At 45.2% G+C, this 21,052-nt stretch overlaps 1 protein-coding gene across 1 annotated transcript; it reads right to left on the bottom strand.

Annotated features, from left to right (window-relative positions):
• Positions 1 to 53: 53 nt before the first annotated feature.
• dnah9l (dynein, axonemal, heavy polypeptide 9 like) lies at positions 54 to 20,444 on the bottom strand. The gene is made up of 77 exons (XM_037276997.1): positions 20,118 to 20,444; positions 19,808 to 19,885; positions 19,680 to 19,735; positions 19,489 to 19,609; positions 19,253 to 19,422; positions 18,932 to 19,154; positions 18,627 to 18,743; positions 18,387 to 18,473; positions 18,164 to 18,322; positions 18,003 to 18,086; positions 17,778 to 17,936; positions 17,459 to 17,581; positions 17,151 to 17,273; positions 16,830 to 17,054; positions 16,548 to 16,766; positions 16,269 to 16,436; positions 16,061 to 16,186; positions 15,886 to 15,993; positions 15,690 to 15,821; positions 15,468 to 15,628; positions 15,228 to 15,384; positions 14,952 to 15,097; positions 14,772 to 14,888; positions 14,566 to 14,704; positions 14,409 to 14,501; positions 14,125 to 14,319; positions 13,954 to 14,031; positions 13,741 to 13,873; positions 13,550 to 13,677; positions 13,295 to 13,443; positions 13,070 to 13,220; positions 12,832 to 12,963; positions 12,587 to 12,760; positions 12,308 to 12,512; positions 12,002 to 12,167; positions 11,839 to 11,941; positions 11,630 to 11,767; positions 11,456 to 11,557; positions 11,234 to 11,395; positions 11,079 to 11,162; positions 10,644 to 10,753; positions 10,413 to 10,575; positions 10,210 to 10,333; positions 9,911 to 10,053; positions 9,633 to 9,794; positions 9,477 to 9,536; positions 9,236 to 9,409; positions 8,785 to 8,931; positions 8,463 to 8,576; positions 7,289 to 7,432; positions 6,990 to 7,172; positions 6,876 to 6,881; positions 6,693 to 6,794; positions 6,481 to 6,615; positions 6,232 to 6,405; positions 5,529 to 5,661; positions 5,355 to 5,457; positions 5,125 to 5,247; positions 4,836 to 5,040; positions 4,609 to 4,773; positions 4,400 to 4,540; positions 4,173 to 4,343; positions 3,808 to 3,930; positions 3,525 to 3,718; positions 3,299 to 3,447; positions 3,101 to 3,228; positions 2,793 to 2,930; positions 2,136 to 2,225; positions 1,874 to 2,065; positions 1,686 to 1,805; positions 1,562 to 1,621; positions 1,281 to 1,463; positions 1,038 to 1,220; positions 853 to 968; positions 624 to 736; positions 412 to 552; positions 54 to 341 (listed from the first exon to the last, which is right to left on the bottom strand). The coding sequence occupies exons 1-77, from the start codon at positions 20,376 to 20,378 to the stop codon at positions 94 to 96; spliced, it is 10,812 nt and encodes a 3,603-aa protein (XP_037132892.1). The 5' UTR covers positions 20,379 to 20,444; the 3' UTR covers positions 54 to 93.
• Between the last annotated feature and the right edge of the window lie 608 nt (positions 20,445 to 21,052).

Raw genomic sequence — 21,052 nt, forward strand, 5'->3', positions numbered from 1 at the left:
GTAAGGTCATGTTCTTTATTACTATCAATGAAATATATGGTAGAGGAGGAGAAAGAGAGACACACTCACCAAAAAAAAAAAAAAAAAAACAAGTCACACGCTAAGCAGCAAAGCCACTCCGGCCAGGATCCATTTGGCAGGGCGTTCCCTTGTTTTCAGGCTCAGAGTCCACACATATGTGGGCCCTCTGATCTTGGTCTTATAAAGAGGACACTCGTAGATGTTCCTGGTCTCCTGTCGGTCGTTGGGCACAGCTCGGACAGAGATGACGGGCATGGCTGGGGTCAGCTCCTTTAAACGCGCTTCTGTGATCACCCCGGCTTGAGTATCCCATCTGGCTCCTTTCAAAATGATCATTAATTTAATAAAAAGTACAAAAAGAAGCCGATCCATGTTGAAGGTAACTCCTACCTTCCATGTAAAGTCCATATACATAAGCGCCCTCTCTTGCAGGCTGGTTGAACTCCTCCTTAAACTTCTTGGTCACGTCCACAGTCAGGTTGACTTTATCCAGGGGCCACTCGTTCTTACGAGCCAAGCTCTGCATCACGGCTAAAGATGAAGAAAAAGATTTTCTCAAATACTAAATGCTTGGTGGTCTCATGGGATGGAGTGTGTGGTACCAGTGAGGAAGGACTGTGGGTTGAAGAGTCCACTAAGCCACACAACAGTGGGTAGTGATAAATCCTGAGTCCAGCTGTCTAACTCTTTACAACGCTGCAACACATCATTGTACCTAAGACACACACACACGCACACACACAGACTTGTAAATTAAATTTAATCTGTCAATAGCAATAAATAGTTTGAATAAATTCATCGGGCCACTTGTTATTCAGCACCACCACATACCATGTGGCGAGGGTGTAGGTGGACGGATAGGCCAGCTTGGTCCAAGCGTCAGGAACATTGTCAAGAAACAAAGCCACCTGGAGCTTCTCCATCTCGGGGGAGATTGCAAGTTCTCCCTTGACGGAAGGACATGGTGATTACGCAGAAGGTCACCCGCACAAAGACGCAGCGAGGGTTAAGCATACTCTCAGTCCCAGGTCAAGCTCCTTGAGTGAGCGCCGTATCTCGCCGATGAGCATGTTCATACGCTCACACTCCTGGAAGCAAACCAGGATGTATGGAGACCTTTCAGTTGTCTTGGCGGTGATGTCGGTCATGCTGTACTGCTCTGGAAGCTTCTCCAGAACCTCATCCAATACGGTTTTCACCTGTCGTTGCCGTAAAAAAATGATGTCAAAATGTTGCTGTCACGGAAATTTCATCACTACCTTCTCCTCCAGTGTCCCAGAGGTCCCTTCCCCTATCACAGCATCAGGAGACTGTAGCTCCAGCAGGGTGCGGAAAAGATTATCTGACATCACGGTCAGGAAGTCAATTTCTGCGTTGGGGTGCAGCCCGTAATGCACGGGACTTTCGTGGGGCAGCATCTCATCTATGAAGTCGTGGTAGCCCTGGGAAGACAAGTTTGATGGGGAGCCTACCATGAATGGAGCACTTCAAGTATTGCACCAGTGTTGCATCTGGAAAGTGTTTTCTAGAAAAGCTTTACCTTGTAGTCCAGGTTGGATGGAACCAAAAATCCAGGAGCCAATGCAAGCTTCCTGTCAAACTAAATAAAAACAAAACAGTTTTTCCTTCAATATCGGAATCCTGACATTCCCCTAGGCGCCAACCTGGTTGGTCTGCATGTATTCTTCCAGGTACGTTCTGCAGAGTCTTCGGTCCCAGTCATCCGTGATGTGTCCTCCGTACATGATCTCACCAAAAAGATATCGCAGGTCCTCCCATGGCACCTTCATCATGAACACAATGGACATGATCAAATCGGAGACACTTTTCTCATCACCGTGGAGGAGCCCACCTGTGCATTAGCCTCCAGGTAGTTGTAGAGGACATTCACCGATATGGTGAGGTCTCCGGTATTAAAAGGGTATTTCCTGTTCCATCCCTGAGGTCCGAACTTCCTCCGCTCAGCCACGCAGGCATGGAAGTAACACAGAGAGAATAGGATGGTCTTAAACTCCTGCTCGCGGCTACACTGGTCCAACATGCCCTGGTCAAGAAACGACATCATTTGGTTAGTAAAGTTTACATTGACTGACTGAAATATGGGAGACACTGACCTGGTCAAAGTTATCCAGAGCTGCATGTAAGTTAGCATGCATTCCTGTTGGAGGCTCATTAGTGACCTTGATGGAATTTTCTAGAATGCCCTGGACAAAAAAAAAAAAAACCAAAACATTTGATTGCATTTTAAATACCGTATTTTCTGTACTATAAGGCTCACCGGACTATAAGGCGCACCTTCAGTGAATGGCCCATTTTAAAACTTTGTCCTTATATAAGGCGCACCATTAATGCATCATGTCAGATTTTGAATCCAAATCAAATCATTCTCCATTTTATCTTTTTTATTTCAACTTCAGACGCAACAAATTACTTTATAATCACAAAAATAATGATCCATAGTCTTTTTGATTCATGATTCATAGTCTTCAGCGGGCCACTTATGATTGATTTCATGACACGATGCTTCGGGCCAGTTTAAATTTAGGAATTTGGTCCATATATAAGGCGCACCGGACTAAAAGGCGCACTGTCGGATTTTGAGAAATTTTAGGTTTTTAGGTGCGCTTTATAGTCCGGAAAATACGGTAATAGAAAATTGAAAATCCCTGCAATTATTGTGTTCACCTAAAGATATGCAGAATTCCTGTACCTAATATTGTGACTGTCCACCAATAAAATAAAGAAAATATTATGCTGCTTGCTGCATGTACCTGAGGGATGATGTGTTCCTGGGTGCTTGGCGCGGGCTCAGCGCTCATAAATACTCTGTAGTCGGGATGACTGCCTTCGCAGTAGCGCTCGAGAAGCTTCTCTAGTGAGCCCAGCCAGCGAGCAACCAGATGGATGTTCTGCACAGATTATTAGCAAACTTTTACCACCGTCTTCTTTTGGCTGCTCTCGATAAACATGCCATTATGTTATACCGTGTTAAGCTGAGATGAGAGGTTAAGAGTAAAAAATGCTGTATAGAGATTTTGTTATTCATACGGGAATCCCATCAGTCATACGTCAAGTGCACCTGCAATATAACCCAGTGACCCTCCTTTGCAGCGGTTTCCATGGCAACCTCAGCCACTGCTTCTTGCCCCTGACCCAAGGACACGTTGTGAAGCTTGCCAAGGTCGATGGTGAAGCCCAGCTTTCTCCCTGAGCGGGATAAGAAGTATCGGAATAAGTGTTTCGCACGGTATGTTTACCCAAGTTCCCTTTGTTGTACCAAGCGACTCTACATCTTGAAGAGGGTCCACTCCAGGAGATAGGATGAAGAACATGGGAGAAGCTGGACCACTTTCTCTGAAAGACTTTGCAAATTCTGTCTTACGGCCTTCTGTATATTTCACCCCAAGCTTCTCCTCCACAAAGTTCCTTCAATGGCAACAAACCAATTGCAATATGAAATTGTACTTCTCATCCGGGAAAAAGTGAGTATAGATGCGCCTCACTTGACAGCATATGTCATGCGGTCAGGTCTCAGAGCTCTCATCATGATGAGTTTCTGCAGGGAACTTTTGCCTTTCCACTCCTGAGGGAACTTCTCCTTCTCTGGACACTCGGATTCCACCATTTTCTTCCAGCGCTTAGGAGAGCCTTCAATGTCTCGGTCCAGACCTCGAAACTCATCAGTGAAACTCATCACCTAAATGTAAGGTACGGATGGGCTAAATTTATGGAGCTATAATTAAAAAAATAATTGTGTGCGATTCTAGTAAGAAATGTGAGGCGTACCTTGATGGCGCTCCACGTAGTGTTGGAGAGAAAGTCCAGAGGGCTTAGGTAAGAGTGATCGATGTTGAAGCGTAACAGAAAGTCAAGCTCACGCACATCTATCTTCTTACTCATTAGGAGCAACTGGAAAGAGAGAGATTTTTTTCAGCACTGGCGGCGCTATAGGGGGGGCGGGGGAGGGCACTACCCCCCCAGCCCTGAAATAAAAGCGTTTTCAGAAATGTTTTGGGTGCATGTCAATTTTTTTCGTGTGTTCTGGTTGCCCTGAGATATCCTTGGCCACCCCGTGCCCCCCTTTCCAGGCCCCAAGGGAAAAAAATGCTAGCTCCACCAGCAATGATACAAACACAAATGCACACAAATACCTGAAAAGCCAATTGTGCCGCAAATGTGAGCTTGTCCCTCTCAAAGAGTCCCATGCTGATGTAATTGAAGGTGGAATATGTCACACAATCGATAAGCGTTTTCACTCTGTTGGTCACGTCCTCGCAGGGCTCCACCATGTCCACCGCTTTGTGGAAGACCATGTTGAATGCCTGAGGACGGTGAAAGGTTTGTTTTTACAGTGACCAATCATGTGATTTCTGCTTACCTTGAGGCTAAACTGGTACATGGGGTTGATCTTGTTGAGGTCGTTCATGATAAAGTAGAGCAGTGACGCTCTGACAGCCACTGGACGGTAATGTTCTCTGGCTTGGTTGATCTTCACCTCGTTGACTTTAGCTTCCACCACCTGGGAAGGAGGTCGGGTTTTCCGTGTTGTGTGACCGACTACTATGAGTGGTGTCTCCCGATAAATACCTTCATCTCAATCTCAGCGGCTGTGTGCTTGGTGCTCTCGAGCTTCTCTACCAGCAAATTATCACCCAGAAAGTTACTCTCGGCTGCAGACAACCTTGTCAGCAGCTCGTCCTCCAGAAGCTTCAGCTCAATCTTAAAGATGTTCTGCTGCTTTGTCAGTTCGCTCTGGAGAAAATTAATTTGTTTTTATGTCCGTCAAATTGAGTGCAAATCGTATTGTTTTGTACCTTGAGATGTTCAAGGTCCGGCCTCTCCTGGTTGACAACTTGAGCAAGGAGCTGGTCCTCCAGTCCATCCCTGGTCACAGTAAAATTAATAAGAGTGGTCTGAGCCTGAATTTCTGGCTTATAGTGAGGGTTGGCCAATTTGGTATGAAGGATGAGTCTGAAGCCAGGATGAAAGACGCACTCCTTGTCGCCCACCTTGATAAAACTGTAAAACCATTTGAAAAGGCTCAAGCAAGGTTCTTCGTACACAAGGTAAATCCAATAATAATCTTTGTGTGTATTTTCTTACCTGCCCTTTTTGATTGTGTGTCGACCCAAGAGCGGGTCAAGAACCGGGTCAAGCGTCTCCTCTATATTCTCGATGAGCACGGTATTTCCAGCCACGACGGCTCGCTCGATCACATCCACGTAACTGAAGCAACAAAGTGCAAATTTGAGTCAAGTGCAAAAAAAAACACCTTCAAATTGTGCGTTGTTATGTGAAAGCATCACAAGAGTTACGTGATGAAGCAGACGGACCCTTTTTGACTCAGACTGACAACCTTGAGGCTGTTGCCATAGCGACTCTTGATCCACTTGATGCCTTGTAGCTGAGGGTCAATGAGGAGGGGCCAGCGTTCACCTTAAGCAAAATACATTAGTATTTTTTTTATCTTAAAGCATTAATTAAGGCAATGTGGAAGTGAATCTCACAATTAGTGTGGATGGTGGCATTCTGGGTGGACATTTCATCTCCTGGCAAGCCTTCATTGTTCCACTGGGCTACCATGGCACCGTCGGTCAGCATGCACACAGGATCCAAGTCGGCTGTCATGGGAATGGGGATCTTTTGGAAATCAACACAAAATGATCAATGCTTGGTAGGTGGAAGATTATCTAGTCTTGAACATACCGTATTTTCCGGACTATAAGGTGCACCTAAAAACCCAACATTTCCTCCAAAGCCGACAGTGCGCCTTATAGTCCGGTGCGCCTTATATATGGACCAAATTCCTAAATTTAAACTGGCCCGAAGCATTGTGTCATGAAATCAATCATAAGTGGCCCGCTGAAGACTATGAATCATGAATCAAAAAGACTATGGATCATTATTTTGTGATTATAAAGTAATGTGTTGCGTCTGAAGTTGAAATAAAAAAGATAAAATGGAGAATGATTTGATTTGGATTAAAAATCTGACATGATGCATTAATGGTGCGCCTTATAGTCCGGTGTGCCTTATATAAGGACAAAGTTTTAAAATGGGCCATTCATTGAAGGTGTGCCTTATAGTCCGGTGCGCCTTATAGTCCGGAAAATACGGTACTGATTATGTTCAACACCTCTAGGGGGAGCCCAAGAGCAAAACAAACCAAATTTGAGAAGAATGATATTGACATAAATTTGAATCGGTCACCTTCTGGCTGCGGAGGAAAGGCCTCCATAGGCTGTCCACCAGCTCCCTGCGGTACTTCTTGGAGAAGGAACCAGCATAGGATATGAAAGCTGCGGTTAGGAGGACATCTCCAGAAAGCGTGGCCTCCTGCTCATGGTACTGAGCCACTGAGTGGGCCCAACGTACGTTTTCACTCTGACAGAAAAGACAAAGCTATTAAATGAAAGACAGGCTATTTTTAACTCAACTCAAATAATCACCGAGCGCTACCTGTAACCCTTTGACTAGCCGATTGGCTAATTCAATCGTCTTGTTGGTGGAGTTCACTTCTTTCTGAAAACGCAGTTTCTCTGATGTGGCTTTCTCATATTCGCCGGTCAAAGCTTCCAGGCTGCTGTCTAATTCCTGAAAAACATTTGTGAAATAGTTTAGAGCAAGTTTTTCAATTTCAAGCATGGCCAAATGTTCAGTGAGAGACGCACAGCCAGTTTCTTCCTGATGACCCGGAGCTTCTCTGCGGCCTCGGCGAGGTCAGCGTTGGCTTGCGACAGACACTTCCTCTTCATCTCCACCTCACAGAATACCTGCAGAAAAATTCTCTTCATTTCCTCCCAGCATCGAAATATATTTTTTTCTTACTGAAAAAAGATTGAAGATGTACTCACAAAAATCTATCCGTAGCAGCGTAAGAATTGAAATGAGGAAAATGTTTACACAGACACACACAAAATAAAACAATAAAGATAAAACACAAAGTGTCATTGGCTCCATTCTCGTACCTCATGGAAGCGGATCATATTGATCACCCAGGCACAGAGCCCAGCGGCAGCGGAAGATTTGTGATGCACAAATTCAGGGTTGAACTCGGGGTCACTAAGGTAGTCATCCCTCACAACCTTTACTGTGGCCTCAGGGATGTGCTCCTTGTCAAAGTTCACGAGGGCCTGCAGGAAGTCGTCCACCTGGACAAACAAGGAAGGACACCTGATTCATTTCTGTCTAATTCATGGTGAAATATAACAGAGAGGATACCAACATGATTCCTTCCGGTAATCAAAGATTGGAATGAAAGAATCACCTTGCTCATGACCACCTTGGAAGCCTTCCAGCTACGATCTTTGGGGATCTTGCCCTGAGGAGCGAGCAGCACCAGAACCGCTGCTGTGACGTTGGTGACGATCACCGGAGGGTTTGGGAACGTTCTCAGCTCGGTCAGATTCAACTGGACGGTATACACAAATATAATTTGTGGAGGGTGGCCCCAAAAATTTGCTCATTCTTTCACCCTATAAATACTGAAGAAGAATAAAACCATCAGCAATGTATTTCACCACAGCATAGTTTCCATGAGTAATTGTTGATGTTTTTTTTTTTGTGAGATGATGGTGTAACCAAGTTAAAAATATTTTCAAGTGAATATAAATTCAAAAGGGCATAAAAGTTCAAATATATTTATCAGCAATAAAGTTGCAAGGTTTGTCAATGTAAGAAGGTTGAATATTGAGTGATGTTAATGAATAGCAAATATATATTTTTTTGCATCATTTATTTTGGAATTTGTCTGTACATGGGAAAAAAGAGGGATGAATAATAAATTTGTGTTGTATTATTGTTGTAAATGTGTGAATCACATCCGGGGTCAGAGGACATAAGCAGGGGGGCGGGGCTTGAGAAAGGAAGACGACAAGATGGTCGAGTGAGAGACAATCAAATGGATCCAGAAAAGAGCAACTTTGATCACGGTTGCCAAAATTGCTCAGCAAGGATGCATTTGGAAAGAGTTGGTCGATTGAGTGAACTACTAGTCGTCAGTGATTGAAATTAGCCGCTAATACAGAGGCTAATTGAAACTAGCCGCTAATACAGAGGCTAATTGAAATTAGCGGCTAATACAGAGGCTAATACTTGCGCACGGACTTTGCTAAGCACCTAGCGACAAGCTAACGCAATAAGTTAGGCATGTGAGGAGACACAAAGTGCCAAGGAAGACAAGAAGCCTCCCAGAGTGGACAGTTTTCCGACTGGGCGTACTTTATCAACTCGGAGTGCTTTGCTAACATCGTCGAGTGTTGCTTTCTCCACCCTTGCTGTTTGGAGTGAACTCGCAACATAGAAAGTAAGGCACCTTTGTTTATTTAATATTGTGTGTGTATGGATCATTTGTGTTTACTTTGATATCATTTAAGAGAGCAATTTATTTTTTACAAGTTTGTTCATTTGGAAAAGTGACTGTACTTATTGCTTCATGTTACCCTATTGAGTGTATTGAGGGCCGCATTGGCGGCCTGGAGGGCAGGTTCAGCCTTGACTAGGTCCTCTTCTGTCTCTCGCTGCTGTTTGCTCACCTCAGCTTGAATGGCCTCCACCTAAAGAAAAATGTTGGATTTCACCAGAATCCATCAAGCTATTTTCCCCAGTGCTCATCCTTATTAGGATCATCATGGGTTTGGTCTTCAATGAATTTAGAATGTATATTTTGGAGACGTTGGAGGAAGACACGGTATGCACGGATTAAAACTGCATAAAGTAATCCAGGAAATGCATAATGACAGTGAACAAATATAAGCCAAACACCTTTTGCTCCTCAGCATCAGCCACAGCTCTCTCTTGGTTGACCTTGTCTGTCTGTTGTCCTATTTGAGCAATGAGAGCCTCAATGTCCGTGTTCCTCTGACACAGTTCTACCTCCTGCGTCGCTAGTTTAGCTTTAAGATCCTCCACCTGGAAAGCAAGTGAAGAAAAACAACTTATTATCATGGTATTTCATTTCTGAAATAGAAGTGGGACTAAGTTGCACATCTCAAGTCTTAAGCTTCAACTTTCAAGCAAGTCCCAATTTATGCCACATTAACAAAATTCCTTCAGCTCTGTCGTGTGCTGTCCCACCGCAATGTTATGCTCTCGGGAAGAGTTAAATCGAACAAAAAAAAAAAAAGACTTTTATTGGCTCGCTTGAGTCGTGTCATGCGAGTTGAGCGGCCGCCTCTGGTAAGAGACGATAAAGCTCACAAACGTTATCGCAGACCTGCGAGGCGGTGCTCTGCAGCTTCCGCAGGCCGTTCTCTAATCTCTCCGTCTTCTGACTGAGCTCTGTTCGTTTCTTCCCCAACAGGTTGCTGTAAAGCTTCATGAACTCCAGGAAACTCTTTGGCGTGGTGTAGTTGTAGTGCTTCTCATTTTGCTGGTACTTGGCACTGACCTATGATGGTGCCAGATGCGACGTCAGAAGGTGAGGTCTCCCTTTTGTGCTTTACCAAAAAGCTTACCTCATTGACACTGGTGTGGGCGTGGGAGATGAACTCACTGATGGGCGTCCTCACATTAGGCTGCAGAAGATAAATTGTTGTAATACGTTAAATAATACATTTGAATAAAAAATAAAATACTCCATATAAAAAAAGGAATGTTAGCAATAGAAAGACCTCCAGTCCAGGTATCTTCTCTATGAAAGTGGTGCTGACAGACTGCAAAGCGAGCTGAGGCCAAGGGTGGAACCAATCAATGGCTGTGCAGTTCACCAGAGCCGGAAACTTCCGCGCTCGTGTCCGCAGTGTGAAACCCACGGGAGAAAAACACAACACAACCTGTCGACGTAAAACAGATAGCAGATGAAGAGTAAATTGAAAAGACCAAAAATGCATGAGTTGACCCCCCCCCCCCCCCCCCCCCCCCCCAAAATATATCAAACAGCACTGTGGACCTTGAGCTGCCTTCGTATTCGCTCAATGAAGAAGCTCCAGCAATTGTCTCTGGAATCCAGAAGTCCTAAACCTCGCAGCTCCATTCGCATTGATGTCAAAATTGTGTCCACTTCTTCATCACTGAACAGGTCTGGGATGTCCCCTGAAATACCCAAATATTCAAAGTCACGTTTTTTTCCAACCACTGGATCCTTCATTAGGTACATCCAATCAAATTGAACGCAAGACCGGCATGAAACCATCACATCCATCCACCTTCTCTAATAGGAAGACAGTTTTACCGAAGCGGCGGACTAACCCGAAGCCAGCAAGTCATTGACGAGCACCAGGAAACTTTCATCGGGAACCTGCGCATCCGTATAAAGGAAGACCGTGCCAATGTTCTTCACTCCGACCTTCATATACAACGCTGCTATGTCGCTCTGGAAACGTGAAGAAAACAATGCTGTCGTTTGGACATCAGTGATAGCAGTGTCACAGTGAGTTGACATTTTGGTTTACTTTAAGGTCATTGAAGCCGTAGCCTTTACGCAGCGTAATCTGGAAGACTTCAAGCGTGCTGAGAAAGGCAGCCAGCCGACAGAGACTTTGCTTCCCGCTGCCGCCGACCCCCACCAGCAGGGCATTACCGTAGGGAGCTTCCAGGATGCGGCTGATTCGACATCTGGAACACGCGTATATGCTCTGTGACTCACATCCATGTATGTTTGCATGTATGTGTTGTGCTCTTACACATGCTGGATAGCTTCTTCAAACAGCACCAAGTCCATCACAGCATGCAGCTCATTATAATGCTCCAGAGCATCAACGAGCATCTTTTGGAGTTTCTCCCAGTCTGATGCCTGAGAAAATAAACAAGCTCGCAAAGTGCATCACTTTTGTAATTACTTCCAGTTACTCGAATCGTTTTAATTTCTCATGAAGAGTCCATTAAATTAAAAGCAAAGCGTGCGGAAAGGTAATTAGTTTGCTAATGAATGCACATTCTTCCTCAGTGATTCAGACAGATTAGATATGACGGCTGCCTCGCTACATCAAGGCTTTACGAATATAGAGCTTGAAATCTTCTCCTAAATAAATTAATTGAAGTCCAAATCAATTAATTGCATCATGCTTGACAGACAATGACTGGATGATTGCAAAAGAAGCCCTGACCTGAATGCTTACCAGGTGATAGCGAGGCTCTCCCACCCCTTGAGCAAAGTGACAGTACACCAAAGGCTGGTGGATGAAAATGGACTCATCGATTCCCTGGACAGGTGCAGCAGAACCAAGCGTTTACTTGAGTGGCCGTCATTAATTTGACATTGCTCGCCGTATACCTCAAAGTATCTCTTGCCAGTGTCCAGCAGGATTTTGTTGAAGAGCTCCACATCTTTCTCTTCCATCAGTTTATCTGAGTACACCCTGGAACTCTCATGAAGCCACAGATGAACAAGGTCCATGGGGTATCGAATGCACTCGGGCTGGCCAAACAGGATGCCCTGTGCAACCATTCAAAGATGTTTCATTTGCCAATTTGTTTTTTTTAAATGTATTATTACCTGGAAGATATTGGCAAGGTCTCTCAAGTTGAAAATGTAATGGAAGCGAATTGCAGTGGGCAGAAAGTTCTGACTGACTTTTTGGTGCAAAGAGACGGCAGCCTGCAGGGATTGATAGAATTTGTCACGCAGCAGCATGTTGAGATTTTCATCGACACAAATACGAGGCTGCACCTGTACGAGCGGTCCGACCGATCGTGAGACGCCGTAGCTGAATCCACCCTGCAGGAAGTGAGCCGACAAGATACTGGAGAAGATAGTGGCCAATGAATCAGCGCCGGGGAAATGGACCGAAAAGACGGAGAAATGTCTCTGTATGAACAAAGCAGAGTAAGCTGTCATCAAATAAGTTTGGTATACTTTATTTTTCCGGCAGTCTGCACCTGCAGTCGAGGGTTAATAGAGAAGCTCCCGGCTGTTGGGTTCATACAGGTGATGTACTGGCAGTTATAAATGTCTTTCAGTACCAGCTTTTGTCTATCATACCTGCAAAGAATCAATGTGTCAGTGGGTCTTGCATGCGGAGAAGACAAGTGTGCGTCTCACCAGTGGTTATAATCCAGGTGCTGACGTATGAGCGTGTGAGGCTGGACGGTCCCGTACACGTCCACCTTGGGCATGTTGAGGTCATCAATGAAGTAGATGAGTTTCTTGGTGGTAGGAGGTCCAAATTTTCGACCTGCTTTCTTCTCGAGTGGTTTCTCCAGTACACCTACATGCAAAATAGTGCTTATGTAACAAATAAAAAAGCTAACATTCTTATTCCGTCCAAGTCTAGGATGGAATAAGATTATTAGCACCAAAACACCACTTCTATTTCAGACAGTACTTTAGTCCGAGAACCAATCTTACGTTGCAGCATCGCTGAGGTGGTATAGTAGTTAAAAGGGACTTTAGCCACCATGTAGTCCTCCTTCAGTTTGGAGATTTTATCAGACACGAGGATAGTTTTCCCTACTCCTGCGTTGCCTACTAGCATAATGGGTTTGCCTCTGTTGAGTAGGAGGTCCATGAAATAAGTCAGACGGATAGTTTCTGGGGTGTGGACAAGCACTGTCTGAAAAACAAACAAAAAAAGGCTTTGTTGAAATACACTTGAGCACATTTTGTGGGCAATCATTGGTACTGAACCTGCAAAGGCACATCGAGCTCCAGCTCAAAAGGAACCATCTTCTCACTCCAGGGTGTGAATCTTTTGGTCTCCGGATCGATAAAATAGTCAAAGACGGTTCCTTGGGAGGGAAACTTGACAGCTCTCATTTCTTTTGACCACCAGCGGCTGAATTCAGCACGGTAGTCATGAAGCTGCATCAGGTGCAAAAAGTTAGCACCGTTGAAATCTGGATGTGGTCATGCAATGCTAGTTAGAAACCTACATGATCCTGGAAGAGGGCTCCTCCAAAAGCCCACACACAGGCGAAGACAAAGTAACTCTCATAAAGTTCTCTGGGGGAGTCAGGAGGAGCATTGTCATCTGTCAGCAGGCAGTCCAACAAGGAGCACAGTGTCTGATTGATGGGTTACACAAGAATACAAGGACCTCATCAACCTTTTGCGCAGTGCCACAAATTTCTGTGTCAGTGTTTTTAGATGAAGACAAAAAGAACACCTTACTTGCACCATGCTGTTTTCCGGAATAGGAGTGATAGTTTTCAGGTTGCAGCGTACTTGCTCCAGACAGTACGGAACGTACTTGTCAAACAGAATAGTGAGGTTAGCTCGCTCTGACTGGGCCTGCCGGGTCTCTATCCAACTTGTGACAAAACTGCAGACACAGTTGAGCCAAACCATAGTTGAGGTGAGCTGGAACGTGTGCATGAGGGTGAGCTTGCGCCTTACGAGGTCCAGCCCACGTCCTGGGGGTTGACGTAGAGGATTCCCGCTCTGGACACGGTTGCTGGTGTGGCGGCATTCAGGTGGGAAATCTCAAAGAGCAGACGCATGGAGGAGGACAAACTGATCCTTTCATTACTGGCCAGAGTCAGTACCTTGACAAACACAAGGGGGTATTTAAGCAAATGCTTTTTGAACCTTTAAAATTGATTTAGCTTTTTATACAGGTTGACAAAAATGAAAGGGTAAACTCTTCTGGACCTTGTTGTCATCCATGACTGTGTTTAGCGACTCGATCCACATGGGGTCAATGTCCCCGTCTAGAACGATCCATTTGGGGCCGTCGTGGGTAACTGAAGTCAGTTCTCTCATGGTAGTCGAGAACACGCCTGAAGCAGAAAACGCAGCAAAACGTTGAGCATGTGCTGAAATGAATTTTGACGTCCCCTTACCATCCTTCCACTCTCTGGTGGCAGGGTGCAGATATCCAAACAACTCATCTGTGGTCACGGCTTTCGGGTTGATGTCATACCACACTGGCTTCATCTTCATGTTTGCATAGGTTCTATGGAGGGTCTTCAAGATCTGGTAAAGACGTCGTGAAAATTGTGTGTCAATCGAAAAATGATAACAATTAAAAAGCAGTGATGCGTAATTGTGTCAACCTGGCTCTTTCCAGTTCCTGGTCCACCCACGACAAATATTGAGTGTCTGACGGTCAGCAGCTCCTCCAACTGAGTTACCTGGAAGGACAAATTATATTTTGATATTGTTTGACCAACCGATTAAAAATTTTCTTAGCATACACAGTGAAAAAACAAAAATTTGATTTGTACCTTCAGTATGAAGTTTTCTTCTGGCTGAAGGCTCAGCTCACTAAGTGATTGTCGTACAGCATTTTCCAATTCAGGGTCTCTTTTACGTGGAACATCCAACTGAGGGAAGAGGTCACTCATAAGACCAAGAAATATGGGCACATCATTGGTCACGATCTTTGGCAGGTTGAAGTCCCTTAACGCCCGCATCAGCACCTGAGGAGAAAATGGGACGGTGGATGTCACCTGCAACCAGATGCTTGTCCGAACGTGACACTGGTCAAAGCGGCCACATTGATGCCCACCTGTTCCTCAGGTCTGCTACGCTCCTCTCGCTTCAGTGAGCCAGCCACCACCAGAACGGATTTGATGGCTCTTAAACCCCAATCATAATGATCCTGATCCAGAAGGGAGTACAATCAGGCCATTGTTCTTTTGATGACTTCAATGAAAATGATGTACCTGTTTGGACAGAAGTTCTTTACAGAGCGTGTAGAGGCTGATGAACTTGCGTGCCAGTAGACGAGCATCTATGAACCCCTCCGCCACCAGCATGATTTCACAGATGAGCTCAAAGTCCGGGATCACCATGGCACAAGGCCTGGATGGTTGGAAAGCCGCCTCATGATAATCTGAACGGTTGTCAGGATATTGTCCAATTGACAAACCTGAAGAGAGCCTTGAGATTCTCCGGGAGCTCAGCCCTGCCTGCATAACCTGGGTTCAACGTGATGAAGATTCCCACTGTTTGCTTCAGCTCGATTTCTTCTCCAAGGAAATGGAACCTACATACGCAGCGTTACATTAAATAATAAAACATAAGCTCCGAGTGGGATTTTTATACTTACTTGTGTTTTTTGTTGCGTACTGCGTCCTGTATGGTTTTGACCTGCACAGCCACAACGGAGAGAACTTCCACAGAGATCCTGTTGAATTCGTCAAAACAGCCCCACACTCCAGTCTGAGCCAGACCTTTATAAATGTTCCCAATAGACTGGAGGAACATATAGCTATTATCACCTTTATGCAAATATTTTATGACATCTTTTCATAGGGGTGAGTTGTCAGTTCCTCCGTGTTGTTGAAATGATAAAATAAAATCTTTCCAAAAAGGATAGCGTTACCTTGTAGTCCATTTGCTCTGAACAGTTGAACACATAAACCATAATGCCCAGGGAACGTCCCAAATCCTTGGTGGTCTCGGTCTTACCAGTACCAGCCGGCCCAGAGGGGGCACCACTCATCGTGAGATGGAGGGACTGGGTCAGTGTTATGTAGCACCTGACATGAGCAGGGTTTACTTAGTTAGACATGAAACCTACTTTTGATCCCCAACATGTCTCCTGGATCTAATGCACTGGTACCTGTCAGTAAGAGGTGTGATGACCAGCCTGTTGGTGTTACCCAGGTATTCATAACTGAAGCGGAACTGGGCGTCACAGATGTCAACGTAACAATGTCGCGTTTCATCGTCCCAACGATGGCGCAACTGGGAGAGCCATGCGAAAGCTTGTCCTGTTGTCACCTGCGTTTCAAACAAAGCCAAAATAGTCAAGAATTCCGGTGATCTTATTTAAGCGTTCAACCTTTTGAGTGATGAGATTAGCCACGACATCTCGGGCGTGGACGTCAATGGTGCAGACGGTCATAATTTTCTGTCTGTCCCCCGGCGTCAAATCTCCCAGCAGCATATGGATCAGTGAGTTGAGCTGCGTGATCTGGCAAATCAACAAATATTGATTAAGGAAAAACATTTGCTTTTCCCTCTCATCTTTCACCAACCTGTTTTTTATTATATTCTTTGAGAGCTATATCAAATCCTTCCTCCACCCTTGCAAATGCAATCCCCACATCTGTGGCCCACCACACCTGACTGCCAGTCAATCCCACCTACAGCATCAGAGCGGATTGTTACGTAAAGTGAGCGGCATGTTTTACGGATATGATTTTCGGGGACCTGTGCAGGGTAATCAAAGAGCCACTGATCTCGTGGTTTGTCTTCGTAGGCGGCTACCGCCTCCTGGATTTCCTTCTGAATGGTCCGGCGCATGCAGCTCTCCAGTGCACCCAACCAGCACTCCGCCTAGATTGGATGTAGAAAATACATGCAAAGGAATATAGATCGGCAGGACTACTATGGTTCAAACAAATGGAGCATTTCAAACCTGTCCTTCACAGACACACGGCTCGGAGAATGGAACATATTCTCCCTCCCGGCTGTACATCCCTACGGACACGGTGTCGCCGTCCATAGCTGCTCCTTCATCTCTGTGTGACTCCTTGAAGCGAAGGTCTGCTATGTTGTCAAATAGCTTGAGCAAGTGTTTGGTCACCTGAAAAAGAGAGTGCGTTCACTCAAACCGAGAGACTGGTTCATCCTTCTGTAATAAAACTGCATTCTCCTAGACGTTTGTGGATTTTTTTTATTGGATTTGATCCCTTGCCTGTTTGGGTTGCGTTCCCTTGGAGACAATCTCCAGCAGGTCGGAAGCAGACACAAAGTAAAATCTGGGGAATGTGAGCCTCTTGGTCTCCAGGTACTCTGCCAGGGCCTTCTCACATACAGACAGTCTCTGCTGCAGTGCCTCCAGGTTCTCCAGGAAGCCAGGCTGGTTGGTCACTTCTAACACATTACTGTTCTGCACCACCTGACTCATCAAACTCTAGGGAGAAGAAATTCAAATTAAAATGCATTGTAATGTAGGGCACTTGTGTGCATCAAGTACCTGAAAGTCATTGTGTATTCCCTGGAAGCGCTCAGCATCGCTGGCCAGCTGGCAGCGGATGTCATGGCTGTTGGTGAAGATGCTGTTGAGGTGGGCCCAGGTCTTCTGCACTGACATCCACAAGGAGATGACCAGGTCAGCCACCATCAGCTTCCTCTGCCATACACTCACTTCTGGCTGAAAATATTCCACATACTTGCTCATGAGGATGTTTTGCAGCTGCACCTGAAAAGAAATTCATCGGTCTGCTTTATGGTCATGAGGGTCTAGAACTGCCTCAACCATTATCTTCACAATCCATCCGACATGATGGAGTCTTACTTGGTTGTCTTCAAGGGTTTCTATCAGGTTCTCATCTGCTTTGAGGAGAGGGATTCCAGTATTGACGTGAGTGTCATAGGACAATGACATAAAACTCCATGTCTGCTTAATCTCTGACAAGACCTGACAAAATAGATGGTTTTGTTTATTTAATTAAATATCTCAAACAAAAAAAAAAGGGATAAGAGTTGCTGGTCCTTTTCTGATGTTGAAAGAGGTCAATTAAGTTTGGTATTTCTTGGTGGCGAGGATTGCCTCTGCAGACTCAAAACCAATATACTGTACATGTGGTGTTTGGTAACGCTGACCTTCTCTATCGCCATTTCTTTCACGGCCTTGTCCACTATATTTTTGACCTCGTCCTCCACACGGTGAAGCTGCAATTCCAACAGGTTTCCGAGAGTAGTGTCCTCTCCCATCACAAACGTTACCTGTGGACCAAAGGGAACCCAAGATGACCAGGACCACATTTCAATTCAATAGTGACTTAACCAAAAGCAATTGTATATGGATTATGCGTATGGGTGATTCTCAGAAAGTATGGCCCAGGTAGTATGTTTGCAATATTAGTCAAATCTGGTGATAGAAGGAGAAACCAATATTGACTCTCAAAGTGGCCACGCATACCTTGGTTGTATTCATTAGCTGCTGCCAGTGTCTCTCCCTGACAGCAGAGTTCTGCAACTCATTGACCGCTCTCAGAGACGTCAGCAGGTTCTTTACCGTTGACTCCAGACCCACGTAGACATCCCACAAACGTGCATCCTTATCTAGCATCTTCATCTCCTACAAGGTGCAGCAAGCAATTGATGAGCGCTCCCATCTCCAACTGTTCATCATTTTTAGTTGCACCTTTGCAAAACGTCTGAGCTCCATGTCCATTTGCTCGACGTTGATCTCTTTCCATGGTGTCTTGGTCCAGTCCTCTATGCTGCTCTGTAAGGGAGAAAGACAATTGTTGCATTGCAACCAGAATTTCGCAAGGCCTTGTGGATCTCAAATGCATTTCAGACCTTGACAAAAATGACCATATCCCACACTGCTTTGACGAGGATGATGTCACTGCGACACTGGCGTAGTTGCTTGTAGTCTGGGAAGCTAACCTCGAACAGATCGGCGGTGTCCTGGAGCACCTTCATTTCTGCCTCCATTGCGGCTACTGCACAGTTAGACTGGAGACGTGCACATACTCTTGATAGCATGGAGAGGATAATAATAACAAGTATGATTGCTCACCTTATCAATTTGCTTGTACGGCTCTTCCACACTGATCTTAAAAATCACCTCGGTATGGAACCGCTCCCTGAATTCATACTGCTTGACCTAAAAATGTTCAAATATTTAGATAAGCAACGTTTTCAGCAGTTACCGCAGCTCTGTAACGTGCATGTGGTGGTGATACTCATTTATAATGCATGTAGGAAAATGAGAAGGTTTGTCAGGGTTTCCTCGGGGTCACTCAGACTTTTAACTCACCTCAAACCGGGCACATTTCCTGCGGATAACTGAAACTTCGTTAGACTGCAGCGGTGCCACTTCGTGTTTGACTGTGAACGCGATTTTCTTCAAACTCTTCCACCTCTCTGGTAGCTCCTGCGTTTGTTTTGTGGTTTGAAAAAAACGTAGCGTAAGAATGCGGGTCTACCTATTTTCCGGGTGCCCCAAAAGTCACCATATGGTTCCATATCCACTTTCTACTTGAAAAGAAATTTAAAAAAGGAAGTGTACAGTAACTTTTGGGGCACGCTATATTCCTGGTCATGCCATGTGTGTGCACCAACTTCTAACTGTGTGTAGACGCTCTCAGGGAGTTGTTGCCCATAAGTCTTGAGGAGCTCCGCGGTGGATTTGAGAGGTTTAAAGTCTTGTTCGTTGCTGATTTGTCTATCTCTCATGGCCATGAGATGTCCCATGATATCCACCAAGCCAGCATAGTCTCCATCCGACACCTTGTTAGAAAGACCATGGGCTGTGTTGTGGACAAAAGAGGACAGTTCCTTCACGCTGCAGAACAGAGAAGAAGGGGTAAGGTAAATTAACACGAATACTTGTCATGTAATTTGCCCCTTCTGTGTGCTTTCAAAATCGGTGACGTGCTCAACCTTTGGTTGACGTGGTTGAGCAGGTGCTCCTTGAACATCCAACTCCATCTCTTGATGATGTTCATGAGCGTGTGCTTGAAGGGTCTGATGTCCAGCTGCAACCAGTTGCAGAAAACCCTCCCATCCTCCATCTTGCTCACTTGCTCATGCAGAGACTCAAACAGATTGATCTGCCGGCAAGAGAGATTTTTGGAGATTGCTCAAGGGGGAATAATTGGAAAGGAGCTAAAAATAACCTGCTCTTTAAAGTTTTCCAGGGTGGGTGGGTTCTTCTTCAGTTCATAGTCTGCATACAGCTCAGCTTCCTCCGTTGTCAATACGTGGCCATAGAGCAGGAACTGACTCATAAATTCAGACCTGCGCATGTCAAGATCAAGAAACAATCAGCAAATCTCACCTTGATCAGACGCTAATTCTACATTCTGACCTGTCATCAGTCCAGAGATAGCGGTAGCTGTTGAATGATGCTTGATATTCCCGAACCTGATTTAAAAAAAAAAAAATAATCCAGTTGATAGCCTTAGCTGTGCCATCACTAGACATTCAGCTACTCACCTTGCTGATAGCTGCATGTGCTCGAGCGCGTAAAGCGTAACACATTTCGGACAAATCCTTCATTTCATTGATGTCACTCTGCAGGAACACAAGGAGGGACAATGTCAAATAGATTTATGTGTAGGGACATCAATAATCTTTCCGCATAGCAGAAAATTGTCTACCACTGAACTGAAACTCTGAGTAAAATTCTTGAATCATTGTAAATGTTCTTTTACTACTTTTTTTCACATGTTTGAAATAAACTCTAAACTCTAAAACTCTACTGCACATGAGCTATAACAGTGAAAAAGTTCAGACATCTGTTGACCTGGTAGTTATTCTGATGCGTGTGCTTTGCAACTCTGGGGATGAAGGATGCCATCTTGAGAATGTTAGCAACCATGTTGTCCACAATATCAAAGAAGTTGCCTCTGTTGCTAAAGTCTAGCGGAGGGTTAAAGCACATCTCGCTGCCGTTCAACACCAACTGGACCTCAAACAGCGGACTGACACGCTGGGCTGCATCAGTGTTGTCTAGCAGGTACTGTAGAGAGCACTGGATGGCGTGAGAGAAGCCTGCCAGGATCATGTGGTCCACATAGTTAGAGTAGGCCTGCCACTCGCTGCTGTTCAGGTCAGACACTGCCAGAAGTGACTGGTTCTCCTAAAAAAAAAAAATGCAGAATTAGAAATGCACATCTCCCATTCAACCCCAATGAAACTCTACCTGCAGAAGTGCGTGTATCTGCTCGCCCGTGCTGCTGATGAGAGCGTGCTGCTTGGCAACATTTTCGTCAATGTCCGAGAAGAGCAGAAGAGTCGAGTCGCGGCTCTTTCTTGTAACGCATGCGCGTTGACTGAATTTCCCCATGAGCGTCTGCATGGCCTCCACGTTTGCTTTGCTCCTCTGAACACGACTCCAAAGGCTCTAGTGATGTCACAATATACAATTACAAGTTCTTATTTGAGGAATGTTTTGAGCTGGGATACAAAAAAAAAAGTGTTCATCAATTCTTGCAGTTTACTGCGGCTCCTTAGCACACTTTGATTTTAAAGTAACCTGGACGAGATCTCTTGCGCTCTTAATGTAGTCCCAGACGTCATCCTGCGCCCAGGTGAGTTCTCGCAGGGCTGGATCCAGTTGTCGCCTGGTCCTTTCCATCTCAACTTTTACCAGTCCCAGTTCCACATCCAGAATAGTGCTCTTCAGCTGGTTGTACCACTGGGTCACCAGGATCAGTGTCTGAATTTGCTGCAGGGCAC

This window comes from Syngnathus acus, chromosome 17 (genome assembly GCF_901709675.1).
Source record: "Syngnathus acus chromosome 17, fSynAcu1.2, whole genome shotgun sequence".
Classification (NCBI taxonomy): domain Eukaryota; kingdom Metazoa; phylum Chordata; class Actinopteri; order Syngnathiformes; family Syngnathidae; genus Syngnathus; species Syngnathus acus.

Excerpts from the sequence above, each read along its gene's own strand:
- dnah9l (XM_037276997.1), bottom strand. The coding sequence starts at position 20,378 with ATGATCCTGGCAGGCTTCTCTCACGCCATCCAGTGCTCTCTACAGTAC. Across the intron at positions 14,502-14,565 it reads AAGAACTTCTGTCCAAACAG|GATCATTATGATTGGGGTTT; the intron begins GTACATCATTTT and ends CTTCTGGATCAG. Across the intron at positions 1,221-1,280 it reads CTGGGACACTGGAGGAGAAG|GTGAAAACCGTATTGGATGA; the intron begins GTAGTGATGAAA and ends CGGCAACGACAG.